General features: G+C 40.7%; 1 protein-coding gene across 5 annotated transcripts in view; it reads left to right on the top strand.

The window, feature by feature from the left end:
- Positions 1–19,965, top strand: part of Dgkg (diacylglycerol kinase gamma) — a 199,803-nt gene that overhangs the window by 24,985 nt on the left and 154,853 nt on the right. For all 5 annotated transcript variants that reach the window (XR_007347933.1, XR_007347931.1, XR_007347932.1 and 2 more), the window contains exons 2-3: positions 6,627–6,943; positions 18,562–18,638. Coding sequence is in view for 2 of the 5 variants with exons in the window: in XM_015499958.2 (XP_015355444.1) it covers positions 6,877–6,943; positions 18,562–18,638 (144 nt within the window). In the remaining 3 variants the exon portion in view is untranslated. The remainder of the gene's footprint in view (positions 1–6,626; positions 6,944–18,561; positions 18,639–19,965) is intronic.

Raw genomic sequence — 19,965 nt, 5'->3', positions numbered from 1 at the left:
GAAGGAATAATGGGAATAAATGCCAGAGATGGGGCCGTTGTCAAGAGGTGACATGTCCCAAGTATGGGAAGAGAAAGGGCTCTTGTTAGCTTCTAGACATTCTTCTTTTATAAAAAAGTGGATGCATTATGGCTTTGTTATCAATTTTCAGATGCATATAAATAAGCTCCCCCAATCTGATGTCATATTCATGAATTAATGTTTTTAGAAGAGCAAAGAGGAGATGAAAAGGTGTTTGTTCCTGGATAATTGGGTATGGATGATTCATTCAATGAATAGAGAGACCTGGGGTGCAATTCAATACTCATTGAATTTGCCATCTCCTTCTGACTTGTGATTTCCATGCTGACATCTGTACAGAACAAATAGAGTTCGATCCAGTATACAAAATTGCAGAGCTAGAAGATGTGTCAGAAACCATTATTCCCACCCCCTCATTTTATAGGCAAGGAAACTGAGGCCCAGGGAGCTGAAGCCATTGCTCAGAGTGGCATAGCTTTAGTGACATCAAATACTCTTCTCTCATCCAAGTCAGACAATATCCAATCTGAATTTTATTTAGAAAACCCTATTAAATTTTGTCCTGTCAGGAAAGATGCTCAGGGTGGTAATAAGAAGATTGTTTACACTGAAAGGAGCCTCTGAGAGGAAAGTGATTGGGCTGGCTGCTGAGAGGAAAAGCCGGTTGATGGGAGCTCCAGCAGCCCTCTTGTGTGAGAGCTGTCATCCCCATCAAAGGGCAGAAAGGCAGAGGTGGGCTGTCATGTGGGATCCATTTACAGAATCAAGCAGTGTTTCAGGCCTCTGTTTTCTCCTGGCAGAAATAAAGAACAGTGCCATTCCTTCCCCTGTGAAGCCAAGGCCTGAGCTACAATGGAACAATGATGGTAATAATAAGAGCATTTGTTGAGTTATTACAACAGACACCTCTTCCCCTCCTTACCCCTCCTCACCAGGCACATCAGCTCTTTCAGGAAGCTTCCTGACCTCTATGGCTGCTCAGTCCCATAATGCCCTGGCCATATCTGTACCACTACCCTTGCAGCTTGTGACTGTGTTTGTTTTTTTTAATTTTTTTTTTAGTTGTATATGGAGTCAATGCCTTTATTTGTTTTTATGTAGTGCTAGGATCGAACCCATTGCCTCACACTTGCGAGGCAAGTGCTCTACCTCTGAGCTACAACTCCAGCCCCATGGAGCTTTTAAGTGTTTGTCTCCCATATGGGACTGTCAATGTCAATACAGAAACATGTGGAGTTCTAAGGAACACAACTAGAAGAGCAGATAAATTTGTTCAAAGAGTTCCAAAAAGGAAAGAAGCAACTTTTTATACGGAAGCAGAGAGATGAGTAGCAAGGTGGTTTGTTATAGGAAGGAAGTAATAAAGGGCATCCCAGGTCGATTAAAGGCATGGCATATTTCTGAGGTCCTGCCATGTGTCAGGCACTTTGCTAGTGCTAGAAGTAGACAGAAGGTCCATCTGGCTAAAGCATAAAATGTGTGGGGGAGGAGGTAATTGGGGTGAGAATGGGGAGGTGAATTATCACCATGGGTAAAGGACCTCTGGAACTGGCTGAGGAGTTGGCCCATTAAGCCCCAAGAAGCCTCTGAAATGGAATTGTTAGAGTCACATTTGGTTCCAAATGAAGAAGATCTCTATGAATAGATATGGAGTGATTCATAGACTACATGGTTAAGTAAAAAAAACAATGCAAACAACCATCTATCATGTGCTGTCTTTTGTGGAAGGGGGAAAGGGAAATAAGGTGTCCATGCGTTTGCTCACTGTGCAAAAATAAACACAGGAAAGATTGACAAGAAACTTTCAGGGTGAGTGGGAATAAGATGGAAAAAAGAGGGATAGGAACAGAGAAAAAAAGAAAGGGGGGAAACAATACTTCCCTGGGTATACCCTTTAATATGATTCAGGCATTTGGAACCACACTGAAAAGAATCCCTGGGAATGGCGAAAACACCCTAAAGTGAAATTCAAACAGAAAGTAATGGGGGTGGGAAAGAACTGACGCAAGCAACTTCGGAAAATAATCTTTTGAGGAGAGACTGTTGCCTGAAAATCAAAGAACCTGTGAACTCTTTTTCATAGAGGTGTGAACTAGCGGTTCTGAAATTTCTGTGTAAGGTAAGGTTGAACAAATAAGTATCTTGTCAATGGAAACAAAATTTGTTGGAGGAGAGGGCTTAAAAATATGGAACAAGGGGAAGGCTAAAATGGACATTGTTGGACTGGAGTTGGAGGCATGAGCATGAAGTCAGGGTGACGGATGGATGGAGAGGTAGACAGAGATGAGATGTCTGTGTGCATATGCATGTATTTCCTAGACCTGTAGGGAATATGTTAAAAAATAAGGAACCACTTGGAATGAGCTTCTGCTGTTCAAATCTGAGACAGTTTGAGAATCCAAACAAATAAAGATAGCAATGAATTATAACCCACAGGATAAAATAAGAATCCATGAATATAATTGAATATATATTATATATATAACATAATATATATAATAAATATAATATATATTAGAGCAACATATTTTATACTTATTTATATGTGCTCATTATTTATATGTTTACTTAATATAATATGTATTTATTATATATGTACTTTTCATAGTACATATATACTGACGTAATAATTTATATATATATCTGATATAAATAAATAAAGGAGAAGGGAAAGCTCCTTCTTGCAGTAGATTCTCAACTAATAAATATATAGAGAATGATGGAATTAGAAAATCACTATCATAGTAATAATTAATCTAGGCAAGAGTGAATATTAAAATTAGTGGATAAAACTTTGACAGTAATTACAGAATTCAGCCACCTGGAACAAGATTAAGAGGAGGTTTCGAAGTCTGTGACACACTGCAGACCTTCCTTCCAACTGCTGTCAGCTGACTGCTTAAGCCATATTGCTAAGCACTGTGTCAGTAGTGGGTAAGAAGAGTAAGTATTCATTGAGTGTTCACTACATGACAGGCATTGTGCTAAGTGGGAATTTGGGGGCTTAGTATTCTGCATATATTAACTCACTTATTCCTAACACCAACTCAGTGAGCCTTTTTTCAAAATCAATATCCTCACCAATTTTTTTTTCCTAGTACCAGGGATTAAACCCAGAGGCACTTAACCACTCAGCCATAGCCACAGCCCTTTTTATTTTTTATTTTGAGACAGGGTCTTGCTAAGTTGCTCAGAGCCTCACTAAGTTGCTGAGGCTAGCCTTAAACTTGTGATCCTCCTGCCTCAGTCTCTTGAGCCACTGGGATTATGGATATGTGCCACCATACCCTGCTGGTATCCTCATTTTTAAGAGGAAAAAGCTGAAGTTGAAGTAATGAAAGATTTATCTAGAATCAAATCAACAAGAGACAGAGCCTCAGATTCCAATTCCTTGCCTTTGGCATTGAGTCCAATGTTGCCCTATCATGTGGTATGTCTCTGGGTCTTCTTAGAATTCTGCTTACGAAAATGTGAAGAATAATTAGACCATTGAGGCATTCTTAAACCAAAGCAGTGGTGGCTGCCTTTTTCTCCTTTTTCTGCCTCCTCATTTTCCTCACTTGCAAAATAGAGACAGCAATACAGTCACTTTTCATTTAATGGCAGGGGTGTGTTCTAAGAGCTGCATTGTTAGGCAGTTTTGGTTTTGTGTGAACAACATACAGTTACTTACACAAACTTACGTGGTATTAGGTCCAACACTCAACACAGTCTCTTGATGTGAATGATGGATGTTGTTACATGGGGTGTATGAGGCCACTGCCATCATAGCATGGCCTATTAGTTTAGTAAGCTTTTTGTTTAATAAGTAGGAGAACATGTTAAAATAATGATAAAAAGTATTGCGTAGTATATACATAAACCAGTAACTTATTCGTTTACTATCAAGTATTACATGTTGTTTGCAGTGTATGTGCTATGCTTTCATATTACTGGCAGTGTAGTAGGTTTGTTTATACTAGTATTACCACCAACACGAGTAATGTGTGGAGCTATGACATGATAGCGAGAATATCACTAGGCCATAGGAATTTTCCAGCTCCATTATAATCTTTTGGGACCACTATCGCATATGAGGTCTATAGTCTGTTGTTGACCAAAGTCATTTTGCAGTTCATGACTATACTTAATGTACGTGTTCTTATGAGGACTAAATTAGATAAAGTACATAAAGCATATAGCACAGTGTGAAATGAGTGTCCATTAAATGATAGCAGCAGCATTGGTAATTGCAGTTGTAATGTTGAACTCCCTAGTAAGATGGAAAACATTTCTAAAAGACATCTCTTGCTTTGGGACTGAATTGATGATCTGGGACTAGATCATAAAGAGCTCATGTATCATGAAAAGAAGATTACATCTTATTCTATAAGCAACAGAAAGCACTGAAAAATTCTGTTACTTGGAGAGATGTGATCTGGTTGGTAATTTGCAGAGCAGACCAAGGGGAAGAGAGAAAAACTTAAGACTAGGAGACCAGAGGAGGCTGTTGTCAAAGACAAGGCAGAAGATGATGGGGGCCTGGTGTGCTGGTGAGGAGGGGATATGTGAGAGACAGCCACACTCCTGGATGGGTGCTTGGACTTAGCAGGAGAGAAAGGGGAGGAGCTTAGGTGGACCTTCAGCCTCAGGCCTGGGTGTAGCCCTGGTAAGGCTTGATCAGCATGCAGAGTAGGATCGGGCTGGAGACCTGGAAGGTGCCAGCTTAAGGTGGTTTGGAACAATCAGCAGCAAAGTCACGGTAGAAACTTGGATATTTACATCTGGATGAAGGACTCTGAAGATCCAAATATTCAGATCCACATTGGGAAAGAACTTAGCCCTGGAGAGTAAGTGAAGCTGTGGAGACAGATGAGGTCCCTCAGGGAAGGGAAGGAGGTAGAGTGAGGAGACAGTTGAAGATAGAATTTTGGAAACACCAATGTTTACAGAAAGAAGAGACCAAAGGAGACAGAGACAAGGAACACTCAGAAAGATAAGCAAGGTTCAATGTGGTTTTCTGCCATGGCACAGGCTGTGATGAAGCAAGGGAGAATTGAAAGGCTGCCTGTGGGATTTGGAACTGGTGATCAGCAAGGGCAGGTGCCAAGTGCAGAATCCAATTTGCCCCTTGATTAAGGAGAGACTGGGCCTTTATAGAGGGAAGAAATTCACTCTTAAATGCTCCCAGTGATGCAGGCATCTCACCTGCCAGCCATGCACTCCCAACTACTGCCCTTCCTTACAGAACTGGAGTCCCTCTCCCCTCCACCCCTGCATCTGGTCAGCCCCCATCTGCCCACCTGTTCACTTCTCCAGAGAACTCCCCACATATGCCTGCCCAGTGGGACCTCCATCCTACATTGCTTGTATGCTCCAGGATCCCCAAACCTGCTTTAAAGTTGGTTCCCAGGATGGATACTCTTTTATTAAAACCATTTTTTTTTTTTGGTACTGGGGATTGAACTTAGGGGTACTCGACCACTGAGCCACATCCCCAGCCCTATTTTATTTAGAGACAGGGTCTCACTGAGTTGCTTAGCACCTCACTTTTGCTGAGGCTGGCTTTGAACTCACGATCCCCCTGGCTTCAGCCTTCCAAGCCTCTGGGATTACAGGCATGCGCCACCGTGCCAGGCAATGGCTTATTCTTTAGTAATGTAGGATCCTGTGTTGCAACTCGTCTTTATTTCTCCTCCTATTGGGTCGATGGTTTCCAACCAAATTTTTTAAATCTCAACCAGAACAAGAAATATACTCCTAATTATGATCAGTCTACACATACATGTATAACTGAAAGGCAAGTCCCCAGGCAAGGCATACTTTTACTATGGTAGCTGCACAGTAATATTTTCAACTCCATTCCATTCTACCCTGTTCTATTTCATGTTTTTAAGTGCTGGTCCTGGCCTACTACATTAATTTTATATCCCACAGAACTGATTTACTGTAATATGCCGTGCTGGGAGGGGATAAAAGAAAAAGACACCATTTTTCTGAGTCCATTCCCTTTCCCTTCATTTAGGCCCCTCAGCACTGAGGCCAGCAGGCCTTCCCTCTTACCTCCTTTTTGTGGCTCTGAGAGGACAGAGAACTGCTTCTATCACTAGATTTTAGCCAATCTTGGGATTATATGAATTTTCAAAATGGCTCACCAGGGGAAGGTAAGCAGCTATAATAGTAGAATTTAGAGATCAGTGAAGGAGAGAATGGCTCACCTTTCAAATCTCCCCTTATAGATTACTGTTCCTGTAATTACTCATGAGGCATCCTAAGGCATTTTCATTCCATGCAGATTCCTTTAGGTAGCCCTAATACTACTACTCACCTGAACCAGTTAAACTTTCCCAGTACGTCCTACCTATACAGGCCTTCCCTGCATGGCCTACCTATATTCATACAGGCCACAGATTTCCACCTGACACCCACCCACAGATAAACAACAAACGGCAGTTGTGCTGTTCTGGTTTCTATGCCCTCTTCAGCCCTTTCCAAAGGGAGATTGCTCCCTGAAAACCCTCTGAACCATTGCCTTCTGTAGATCTTTCAGCAAAGAACTTTTGGGGTTTTCTTTTTTTTTTAATTCTAACATTCTCATTTACAATGTCTTTTCTGCTTCTACCTAGGAAATGCCAAAATTTGTGAATTCACCTTGACTACAAACAGGAGAATGTTACCTGAGGAATAGCTGAGGACTTTTCGTAACTTCAGAGATGTGCCTGCCGCTACCATAGGCACTTGAGTCCCTTGAGAAGTGTCCTGAAGGGCTCATTTGTTGCACACCTGCAATGAGCGAGTCCCTGTGCTGGGCCTCAGCTTCACCCTGGTGAACACAGTTCCATCCCTGGCCTCAACGTGCTCACACCTAGTTTAAAGATGAGCGAAGAGCAATGGGTCTCTCTCACTCCCGAAGAATTTGACCAACTTCAGAAATACTCTGAATGTAAGTAGATGGATGAATGGACAGACATGGGATGGGATTCCATCTTGCCTGGAGAGGGTATTTCTGGAGAACAGAGCAATACAATCATTACAAAGCCACAGAGAGCAAGGTCAGGCCTGACAGTTTCTATTGCCTTATAAACACAGAATTAGGGTCTTTAATATAAAAACAAAATATTTTTAAAAATATATAAGGAATTACCTTTAGGCTCTATAAGTAATACATGCTCACCCAGAATTTGGGATATTCATGGAAGAAAACAGAGTGGGTTAAAAATCGCTGGTCAACCCTATGATCGTTTCAGATCACTCTCCTCCAGTGCATGTTGCTTTACATAGTTGAGTTCTAACAATGTACCTTGTTTTTGAAACCTGAGCTTTTCACCCAACACCATCATAAGCATTTTGTCAAGTCAGTTAAACCTCTTCATTGCATAATTTTGAAGTGCTGCAATCTGTATGGTTTCCGTGTTACTCAGTGACTGACTTGAACACTTTTGCATTTGGACCCAAAAACCTTCTTTCAGTTAGGGACTGAACTCTGGTGTGTGAATCTCTCTTGACTTTGATCTGGGAAGTCTTGGACTTTTGCTTGGACTCTTGGTTTCCCATTTATTGTCCCCAGGAACCATTTCAATGCATTAAGTCAGTAGTGGAGAGGTCCCTTGACACAAGGGCATTTAGCTGTGCCCGCCATGGGTCACTGCTAATCCCGACTGGTGACAGGAATCTGCTTAGGCTGAGGCAGAAGCCTGTGTGATCACTTCCCTCTGCACAGAGTGGTCTTCATTGATTGTGCCATGGCACTGATTTTCTTGAGTCCTTTGTCTTGCAGGGTTGCCCCACCCACCCAATTTCCTTTCCCTTCCTTTTAATTATAATGGCAGCTTTGTAGATCATTGGGCCTGTAGCAAGTTGACCACCTGCCGGCTAAGGTTGTACAGGTCCCCTCCAAATGCCCTTTTGGTGGCCCCTCCCTCTCCCTCAGGCAGCCCTTGTCCACACCACTGATCTGAAAGTAAAACCAGGCCTCCCACAATTACCAGCTCTGTGTCTTGAGACAGTCCTTAACACCCCAAGCCTCCATGTCCTCTTCTGTACAATAAGAGGACTGAACGAGGTGTTCTAACCCTGTGGTACCATCTGGGACTAACATCCTGTGACGTCACATGGTCCCAAGGTCAACAAGAGCCCCATAGATCCTGATTGTTCTCCCTCTTGGTACAGTGGAGCCTGTGCTTTCTTTTGTCTAACCTTGATGAGTTTAAAGAAACTCTACAATGTATTGACAGGGAACAAGGAATCATCCTCTGGGGTAGCTTGAATTTAATTTAGCCTGCTCTATAGGTCAGCAAAGTATCAGCCCGACAAGGATGAAAAAGAAGCATATAGAAGAGTCCTACCCTAGAGGGATCAGAATCTTGTTAGGGTGTCAGAAATGTGCTCCTGACATAAACAGAGAATTGCTCTAGGGCATCAGGAAGGAGGTGTTGGCTAAATGGAGCTTATAAAGATACAAGGTACAAGGAATCCAAGGCCAGGGAAATCAATACAGGAGAGTGTGCCACACATAGGGGGATTCAAGAAATTTATTGTCTTCAGTCAATGGGGACTAGAAATCTAAAATCAAGGAGTTGGTAGGGGTGGTTACTTCTGAAGACTGTGAGAGAAGGACCTACCCCAGCTTATCATTGGCCATGTTCTCCCTGAGTCCCTTCACATGGTCCCTGTGTGCCTGACTCTGTCTAAATTCTCCCTTTTTATAAGGACATGGTTTTATTGAATTGGACTCACCCTATTCCAGTATGACCTCAGCTCAACTAATCACATCTGCATCCACCCTATATAAAGTCGCATTCTGAGGTACTGGGGATTGGGACTTTAATATATGAATGGGGGGGGATACAATTGAACCCATATCAGATGATTTAGCTGAGTGAACTCTAAGGGAGAAAGATTTAAAATGCAGATAGTAGATGGTAGATGCAAAGGCAGAGGGGCCCAGAGGGAGAGGGTGCCCAGGGGGTGGTGAGCAGAAGTCTGGGCTGGATTGAGAAAAGGAGCAGGAGGATGAGGATGGGGATCTGAGGAGGGACAGGGATAGTAGAGGCCTTGGTCTTGCATGTCAGGTATGTGCCTTGGATGGAGGCGGCCAACAGAGTTGTGAACTGGAGGCTGTGAGCAGGTGGCTTGGATCAGGGAACTGGCAGGTCAGGAAATCTGGCAGAGTCCTTTGGGCAAATCTAATTTGAACTAAGGGACAAGGCTGGGATGGCGAGTGTCATAATGAAGAAATGCTGATTTATGGGAAATTGCAGTGGATTCCCCATTAAGGAGCCATTGAAGACACCTCAAAGGCTGAATCTGTAGAAACTGGAAATAGTGGGCCACAGGGCTGGTGGAAACCATTTAGGAATGTTGACTTTGAGAGGCTGATGACACGTCCACTTATGCATTCATGTGCCAGGCTCCAGGGAACCAAAGAATGAGATGCAGTTCCTGTTCCCAGAGAGCTCACATCCTTGTGGGGGAAGACAGACAGGACCCAAACAATGATGTCACAGTATGGCAGGTGCTGAGAAGCCAGGAGCCTGGAGTAGGAGACCTAGACCGGCCCAGCGGGGGGCTTCCTGATGCAGAAACAGACTGAGAGCCTGGAGCACATGAGATAGGATGAAGTGGAGGAAGAACTAGAAGGCCAAGTAGGGCCCCATCACAAGGATTCTGCCTTCTAAGTGAGAGATCCTGTGTGTGGTGGGTGTGAATGGGAATGAGGGCTTAGGCTACATCTCTGACTTGTGACTCGTGTGTGGAGACAAGAGGGAAAGAAAAAAATCAGAATTAAGACACCTTAGAGAACCAGAATGTTGGAGAAAAACCAAGAGGCTGGAGAATGTGGCTGAGGGTGTATCCCCCGCTGGGGGTCAGTGAAGTAAAGGAGTCAGAAGACACAGAAAGGCAAATGGGTAAGAAGGAGCCCAGGATGGAGGGGGTGAAGGGAAGGGGGGTTCCAGATGTGGCAGAGCAGTTGAGGAGCAGAGGGAAGGGAGAAACCAGAGTATTTAGTAATAAGTGGCTCTTCCCTAGCTTGGATTTTTTTTTCTTCAGCCATCATCTTTGTCCTGTGACCCTTTCTCACCCTTTCTATGTCCCAGGACTAGACAAGGTACTCCAGTCCTGTTGTTATAATAAGAGAGGGGGGAAAAAAAGATAAAATTCTTGGAAAATGATTAGTTCTGAGAGGAAACCCTGAAAAAGTCACTTTTAGATGCATTCTGGTATTCAGTCAGATCACATTGCCATAGCAACCGCTCTTCCACAACCACATAAACAGGAGCTTTACAATAGCGAAATAATGAAGTGTACAGCCCGAGAACTGAGAACTTCCTCCCATGAAGTTACCAAGTGGGAGGGGCTCTTGGAGTGCTCCATTTATGTAGCATAAACCTGCATATTCTCTGGTGGCTTTCTGGGAGGGGAAAATCCATTCTAAAACTGCTCTTGGAAAAAATCAACCAAGTTATATTGTTATATTTTGTGCCTTTACGAATATGTAAAAAACAAATTCCACTATTACATATAATTATAATGCACAAATGAAAAAGAAAAAAAAGATAAAAACTGCTTGTGGAGGCATAAACTTGGGAATATACGTACTATACTATTTTGTATGCTGTTTTCTTCACTCTAACAGTGTTCCAATTATCTATTGCTGCATCAAACCCACTTCAAAACTTGTGGGTTTGAATAACAAGTTGGGAATCTGCACAGGACACAGTGGGCATGATCAGTCTCTGGTCCACATGTTTGAGGCTTTAAGTGGAACAACTCAAAATGACTAGACCATTGCGTGGTGGTTCCTAGGTGTAGCCTCTCTGTCCAGCACCTCCTCATCTTCCAGGGCCTCTGCATGTGGTCTGCTTCTAGCAGGACTTTTAACATGATGGCCCAAGACTCCAAGAGCAAAAAGGCAGCAGCTGTCAGACCTTTTAAACACCTTGGCTCAGAGGTCCTAGAATGGAGCTCCTTCTACATTCCATGGTTTAAAGCCGTTCCAGGCCTGACCCAGATTCCATGGATGGAGGAATGGATTCCATATCTCATAGACAGTGGCTCACAGTGAGAGATGGGGATGGCGGGGATGGACAGCCACCATCTTTAGAGACCATGATTCCAGCATTCAACGAGCTCTGGGAGCATGATTTTTAGTGGTTGCAGAGACTTCTTTTGAATACATTTACAGTATTTCATTTCACCAAATAAGTTATTACAATTTTAGAATGCATTAACACACTCATTGTGTCTAGTAAGGCAAATTGGGGTCCCCTCCCGCCCTACCCTGATCATGCCTCTCTGGACATAAAACATATATTTATGGGTACTACAGTTTACAGTGGACAATGGATAAACCACCTGCTGGCAGAGTGAGGGGCCCCCAGCCTGATTGCAGAAAAATAAAAATACTGTGTGCTTTTGCTGGGGAAAGGAAGGAAAAAAATGTTTGTTGTATTAAAATATCTCAGTGCTTTTTGGAAGAAGTGCTAAATTAATTGTGAATGGTTTCAAGAGGTAGCCCTGGGACTAGTAGGATGAAATCATAGGTCACTCCTGTCCAAGGTAGAAGATTGGCTTTCAAGGGTTGAGTTTCCTTTCCCTGGAAATATGTGGCAGAGTTGGCCAAGGCACTATAAGAAAGACATGAGCCTTAGTTGTCTGGTTGATTCAGTGACTTTCAGGAGCCTTTCTGGGTTATGGTTTCTGTGTTTATAGCAAGTTTCTTTTCTACTTTAGAGAGAATTGCTCATGGGGACCCCCATGATTGAACCTATTTCTGAGAATACTGTTGTTTGTTGGAATGGGGGGAAATTTTTCTAGGATTCATTTGTTTGTTTTTTAAAAGTTCCATGATTTGTCAATGACAGAAACTATTAGTTTTTTTCAGAAAGGAAAAAAGTCAGTGAAGCCTCAGTTTGACTTTTAATTCTATAACATTTCCTTCATCAGCTAGTGGTTTCTCAGATCATGAAGAATTTTTAAAGCTGGAAGAGATCTTACTTATCATCAATTCTAATTTCTACCCATTTTATGAATGAAAGCACTGAAACTAGAAGCCCAAGGTCACACAGAAGGTCAATGATACTATAGGAATTAGAACCAAAGTCTCTCAATTCTATCGCAAGTTCAGTTTGTTTCAATTCCATTTCAAGAAATTAAAAAATGCCCAAAGGAGATCAACCTTCAACCATACCTTAGTAAATAGATAATAGATAGCTCAATTATAGTATAAAAGAGCAAACATTTTAAGTATATTTTAAAAGAATGAATCAGTACATTATGCTATTAGGAAATAGGTTTTGTTAGAGTCCAATGAAGGCGAAGTTTCTGACTTTAATGTGTAGATGGAGTTCAGAATCCAAACCTGTCAATGTGAATAGGGGAGCCAGAGAAAATGTTTAGGGCTGGTATGTAGAACAATGTAAGGGTCTGAATACGCATTGTTGAAACCTGCATCCGAGGCCCACAAGGGTATCTCTCATTGCTTCTTGGAAGACAGAACCATGATTATTTCTCACCCATATCTCTTTGAGTACAACTAGTCTTTTTCCTTAGTGAGGACCAGGACTCTGCCCACAAGGAGTCCCAGAATCCTATGGATGGGGAGAAATTTCGATGGAACAGTGGCTCTCCAAGTTTGGTTTAGCTCTCCTGGACAGCTTGTTTAAACGCAGATTCTGAATCACATGCAAAGCTTTGATCATTTTCAATGCCACCCTGGACCATTTACTCATAATCTGGAGGCATGGGACCCAGGCATCAGCTTTTTAAAGCTGACCAGGTGATTCCAACATGCAGCCAAGGTTGAGAACACCTGGTTTACCTTTCCCCCCTATGCTCCTGGGAATTATAGGGCAAATGGCACAAGCAAGACCAGCTCAATCCCTTTTCTAGCCCTTGTTGTTCAATAGATCTTTATTGAGTATCTGTTTGTGCCAGGCAAAGAGCTACACGCTGAGGATAAACAGTGATCAGGAAAAGAAGCCTAGTTGGGAGAGTGGGATATAAAGTGAGTCAATGCTTATGAAGCTGGTCTTCTTGTAGGTGCTTCCACATCCTGCTCTGGGGCCCAATTCCTTCTGACTGAAGAGATGGGACTTTCAATGCAGTGCTCTTGGTCCTGGCTCCTCTGTTTGGACATCATCCTCTCTCTTTCAAGGGTCTTTTTCAGGACCCTCAAATTTTTTTTGTGTGTGTATCTATCTCACTGTGTACTTTACTCCTTGAAAAAAATTAGAAAATTTATTCGTACATTCCAGCCTTCATTTGAATATAGAAAATTTATATTTTATTTCTTTCCTCATGTATCAACTTTTTCTCCCCTTCTCTCTGCATCTCCACCTTTCCTTGTCTTTGGAATATGTCCCTATAGCCTCAGCGTCATGGTCTTTTCTGGTTTGTGACAGGCAAGCCTCAATGGTCAGCCCACAGATCTGCAGGAATGCTGCCTGGGTCACCAAAAGTGAGGTCCATGACCTGCATTAATGAGTGCATCTGGATCTAATTCAAAATGCAGAATCTCAGGCCTTGGTCCAATTCTGCTGTCAGAATCTGCATTTTCACCCGATCCTAGACAATTCGTATGCATGTTATAATTCAAGAAGCTCTTCGAGAACTTTGAGGAATGAAAGGTTAGGCACCTTGGATTTTCACTCTTATATGTTGGTTTTGAGGTTCACTTTCAAATATGTTGACTTATGATTACTTTAAAGTTTAAAAGTTCAATAACCTGGTGCTCAAATACTCAGTGTTCTTAACTGGAAGACGATGTATAAAACTCTGGGTTCTGGTCCAGACAGCACAGCTGATGTTCTTCTATGAACACAAATCTCTGATTTGTCTGTTTATATGGAGGGCATTTCTGCCCCATACCAACATGGCATCCTCAACTGTTTGTGAGCAGAGCCAGATTTTTTCCTTATAGGTTTTTAAATTTTTTTTAATTGTTTAGAGCATTATAGTTATGCATAATAGTTGGGTTCATTTTGTCAAAATCATACATGCATGGAATTTGATTTACTCCATTTCAGTTCCCAGTTCCATCCCTTTCCCTTCTCCCTTCCCCTCTTCATCTTTCTCCCTTATATAGACTTTGAACTTGCTCAAATGCTAGGAACAAATGCTTGATTGAGGACCCAGAGTTCTCGGTACATAGAGCATAAATAAATAATTTTGGATTGAACAACTTAGTGCAGTTGTTACCACTAGCAGCCTTCACAGAAAAGAGCCTTCTAAACAAAGGATTTGAGGTAGAACTATGGATTGATGGTTAATGCAAAACATACCCCAGCTTTGTCAACCAGGTGAATAAGTTGACCCATTGGGTGTAATTCTTTAGCGTTTTCTTAAACAATGGAGCATGTCTGCCATGCATAGCAATTTTAGATTTGCTGGAGTATGTGCTCTTTTTTTTTGGCAATAATTATTCAACAAGTTCAGCTGCTTCTTAAGACAGTCTTTGCTTATTAAGAATAAAATCACATCAGAGAGCAGAAGTTCTCAACTTTGAACATTTGAATCCCACAGGAAGGATTAATATGTATGAATTCCTAGGTTTTCCAATAGATGTTGGCTTAATTGGCTTAGGGTGAGGCCTGAGTTTCAGTGTGTACAGAGTTTCTCATCTGATTCCAACACACAGTCAGGCTTGAGGGTAACTGTCACAGAGGAAGGGTCTTGTCTTCTGATTTGCCAGTGTTTATGTTTCCAGTGAATCTCATAGCTGTGTCATATTATTCAGATATGTTAAAAATAAGAGTGACTCACTCACTAGCTTTGAGCCCTTGAAGGAATCACTTGAATCCCACAAACCTCAATTTTCTCCTCTCTAAAAGAGGGCTAATTCTCTTCTCTAAATTGGGGATAATTGTTACATTAAAGGGGAGTTATGGAGATTTAAATAAAATATTAAGGCTACTAGGTCAGTGCCTAGTATATAATAAGCACTCAACAAAATGGGAGTTGTTACAAATAATGGTGGCCATGGCCCTGTTTTGTATACTCAGAAATGGAACTCAATGTCCTCTGAGTCTGGTGGTAGCCTCATGATACAGGCTTTGACCACAGAGTTCTCTACTGAGGTTACGCTACTAGGAATCTGAAATAAGATCAGAGAATGCTCCAAAGAAGTTCTTCATTGTTCTTCACTGTCTTAAGATGAAACAAAATGGAGCAGTGATCATGGAAGTGGATTAGTCATGCATAATACCCACTCACTCCTCATGGAAAGAGAAACCCAGCCCAGAAACCCTCTGAGAAGAAAACTGCCATAAAATATCAGGGGACATCCAAAGAGAAAGTAACGAGTTTCAAATTTGAGAATTAGGTTGTTTTGGTTTTTTTTGAAAAAAAAAAAAAAAGCCCATAAAACAAATTGAGGTAAATCATGATGAGGAATATCCTTCATAGAAATTTAGTCAGAAATCTTTTGGATTGTATTGTTTTTAAAAAAAATTTTAGACTATTCATCAGATATCTTAGAATAAATGACTTCTGTTTTTTTCTTTTTAAAATCTCTTGTTAAATGCAAATTTGATAAATATGTATGTCTATACATATCCTAACTAAATATAAAGCAGTATTTTTAAAAATAGAGTCATAGCACTTTAGGGCCAAATGATTTTTGCTGGGGTGAACTGTAGAATCTCCCAAATGTGATGTGATAAATGTGATGATAACATCAAAAGAGTATAAGTTCTATTGAAATCACTCCCTTGGTTCTCAGATGGAAATGCTCACTTTATACTACTATTGCAGAAAGAGTACCAGGGTTCTTATGTGCTCAGATTTGCATTTTTGAAATCTGATCACTTTGGTTGAACTGAAAACCTCCCATTAAAATAGATTCTAAAATATGTGAGTGGGGGGGGGGGGGGTGTTTCTAAATAGTCTAACAGCTTGTAGAATAATTAGAATATACATAGCATGGAACTGAGCTCTGACCTAATTCTGAACTCTCTTCCATTCTGATTCCTGAATGTTTGTAGAAAACAAAGACCTTGTTATGTTATTCCACAATCCAAAGAAATCTTTAACAATTCAAATCAATAACCTTAACTCAGCATTAAAGATCCCTATAAAACTGGCCCTAAAATGTTATCTGATTCTAACTTTTTAAAAATGTTCTGAGGTGCCCAGAACAACTGCATCAATTGCTTGTTCTGTCTCTTCTGAGAATACTCCTTCCACTTTATGTCTGCCTTTCAAAACTTGACTATTCTTTATGCCCCAGCTCAAATGCTATCCTTTTGAGAAGACAGACTCAGTCTCGGCCTCAATCTTAATTTTACTACTTTCTTGCTCTGTGTTTCATGGAGCTGCATATCCTTTCTACAGCATTAATTATACTTTTTGTTTTGTTAAAAATTACTTGGAAAGCCATAGTGAATGACATATAAGGGAAAAGAACATAGACTTTGAGCAGGAGAAGACCTGAGCTAAAACTCTGGCTCTTGGGCAAATCACTTAATTTCTCCAAATTTCAACTCCCTCATTTATAAACTGAAAAAAATATTACCAAATTTGTGTGGATTAATAGGAGATATCTTATGAGAATATACAGGTAAACATCCTCAATAAAGGATAGCTAATATTATCATGGTTATTCAGATCCTCTCCCCACTAGTTCATTAACAGTACCTTATAGCATCTGACACTCCATAGTGATTTCTGAGTTGAATGGAAGCAACCCAAATTGTTGGCATCTGCTGCCAGGATCTTACTGAGCTATTAGTTTTTCAACATCTGTTTTGAATTTCAGAAAGAAATTTCCATTTTTAGAAAACAGCAGCATTTTCCTGTGGCATTTCAAATGTCTCAATACTGCAATGATTATAACTTCTGCTTGATAGAATCCAAGTCAGCAAAACCAGGGTGAAAGCCCAGCCTACAAGTATGTCTACTTTACTTAGGCCCACAAGACCATAATTCTCTGTACAAAGAGCCCAAACAACAAGGAACACTGTGTGAGCTTTTAATGACATTGCCCTTTGCTCAGATGTTTAAATAGCAGCAATAATGGAGCTTGAGAAGCTCTTAATTATCCACAATACTTGGAGACAGAGGAAGCAGGTCATAGAAAACCCTGGTTTTCTTTGATATCTAAAGTGCTGATAACTATACGGGATGCACTCACAATGTGTTTTTAATGACAGTTATTGAATCCCTTTTCTTGACTCCCAATTCCTTTATAAACCTCTCCAAAGAAGTCTCCAGTAGTTTCTGAATTATTTCCTGTAGAAAGCAGAATTTTCTTACTTACCATGATTCCTGAATAATCTAAGTCTTTTTTCTTTTTCTTTTTTTGTTGTACTCTTTCAATTCTATATATATATATATATAGAATAGATATATATATAGAATTATAATATATATATAGAATTCTATATATATATATAGAATTGAAAGAGTACAACAAAAAAAGAAAAAGAAAAAAGACTTAGATTATTCAGGAATCATGGTAAGTAAGAAAATATATATATATATATATATTACATATAGGGGATGCTAAGGGGAAAGCATGAGGAGCAGGGGAAGGCTTAACTTCCAGAGGAAAAAGTTTCGGCTGTCAGAAATATAATAGAACTGCCATAATAATATTAAATCAGCCATGCTAATTATGAAACATAATTGAGGTTATGTATTTGTGTCAGGATGAATAGATCAAACTCCGCCCCCCATCAAGATAGAAAATAAAAATCAAGAAAAGAGAGGTAGAGATATTAGGATCCCAGAATTAGAAGAAACCAACATGCCCAAGTGTATAATGATGTTTCAGCACCAAGGACAGAGCCAAAGGGCCTTAATACTCACCCATCCTATAAAATTAGCAAAGTTTTTAGTGTTTTAAAATCTCCACTCAAATGATTGTATACTCATCTATATATTGTTTTTCTGAACATTGGTTATATTTTAGATCTTGGTCTGATATATAAAGACGCTAGCCAACTACAGCTCCCAAAGTAAAACTAGGCAACAGATGAACAAGATAAGTTTATAGTTATAATACTATAAGTGCTATTACACAGCTGTGTACAAGTGGGGGGATCTGGAGGAGGGAATGATTACTCTGACTAGTGCAAAGAAAGATCTTACAAAAGAGTGGACCTACTGGATATTGAAACTGGATATTGAAAATTGAATTTGCAAGAAAGAGAAGTAAGACCTTGAAAGTACCCAGTACATTCAGAGATTTCTGAAAATGTGATTAGAGGTGACTGAAAAGTAGGCTGAATGGGAGAAAGGGATTAGGCTTGAGCACATCACCAAGTGCTGAACTCAAGCTAAGGGGGTTAGGCTTTATCCTGGGAAAAGGGAAATTCACTGCTTCTGTTTTAGAAAGAAAAGTTCAGAAAGATTGTTCAGACATCAGAGGAGAGAATAAACTAAAAAACATAAGAAATGAGAGGGCAGAAGGTTGAATAAGGGATGTGTGTCCATCTCGTCCTGGGAATGAAGGCTGCTCCATCATAACCATGCTTAGACAGAGAGAATTTTCTTGGCTCAGTTTTCATTTTTTTTTTAAGCTGCTCACAAGAGTTTCATATGTGCATTGTGTCTCTCCAGATTCCTCCAAGAAGATAAAGGATGTCTTGACTGAATTTAACGAGGGTGGAAGCCTCCAACAATATGGCCCACATGAGGTAGGAACATTTCCATTCTAAGCCTTTTTAAAATCCCCATGTTCCAGGCTTTCCATAATCTATTTTCCTTGAAGACCTTGCTCCTTGATCTTTTTTTTTTTTTTTTCTTTTTCACCCTCAAGTCTCAAGTGACCCATCAGTGCACTCTGGCATTGTTTCAAAAATCCATTCATCCCTCTGATTGTCCTGCAGACCACATCACACCTTCTCCTCTGTGCCCAGCATTTCATTCCTCCTACTCCCCTTATTCTCAGCTAATAACTGAGAAATTTAAAGCAGTCAGAAAAGATCTTCACAAGCTACTGACCCATGTACCCAACTAACAGTACCTTTTCTCCTGTTGCTAGGAGAGTGCATTCAATCCCACCCTCTTTTGGCCTGTCTTCAGGCACTGCTTCAAACATCTTCCCCAGTCCCTTTCCCTTTCTCTCTCTCTATTTCTGTTTTTCATACCAGCTTTCCTACATATATTAGAATTTTCCCATTAACGTATAAACAGAATTACTTTTCCTATATTAAAAAGTGTTCTCTTGATTCCACTTCTCCCTTCCAGCTACCATTTCTCTCATGTCCTTGATAGCAAAGCTATGGAAAAGATTTGCCTATACTCATCTCCAACTTCTTTTCTCTCTACTTTCTTGAAAGTCCTTTCTTCAGTGTGTAACTCCTGTTCCTTCACTAAAACTCCTAGTCCAGATGGCCAGAGACCTCCACGTGGCTAAATCCAATAGCAGTTTTGCCCAATGGCCTTGGCCACGGTGAGTCAAATCCTCCCCCAACATTCATTGTGTTTCAGGATCCCACACTCTCCTGGTTTTCCCCTTACCCCTACACTTGACATTTTCCACTTAAAAAAACAAATGGGAATCTCAAACTTACCATGAGCTAAATTAGTATCTTTAATCTTCCCCCATAAAACTTGTTTTCCCAGCAGTCTTTCAGTCAATGTCACTTCCACTCTTCAAATTATTCAGCTAAAACTGTGGAGTCATCATTGGCTTTTTCTCTTGCTCTCATAGCCCCCATCAAGTACATCTTCAAAATTTACCTTCAGAACATATCCATAATCCAGCCACATCTCACCACCGGCACCACAACCATCCTTACCTATGTTATCACAGTAGTTTGCTCAGATTATCCCAAGAGTCTTGTAACCAGACTTCCTGCTTCTTCCCTTTTCCTTTAACATCTATTCTTCATACACATCCGGAGCAATCTGTTAAATTATGTCAGAGCCTGTCACTACTCTTCTCACAATCTCCCAGAGTTCCCTCACCCCCTATTCAGAGTAAAGGTCAGGTCAAGGTCATTACAATCTGCACCTCCT

The sequence above is a fragment of the Marmota marmota genome, unplaced genomic scaffold, assembly GCF_001458135.2.
Source record: "Marmota marmota marmota unplaced genomic scaffold, marMar, whole genome shotgun sequence".
NCBI classification, from domain to species: Eukaryota; Metazoa; Chordata; class Mammalia; order Rodentia; family Sciuridae; genus Marmota; species Marmota marmota.
This window is presented reverse-complemented; position numbering and strand designations above follow the sequence as displayed.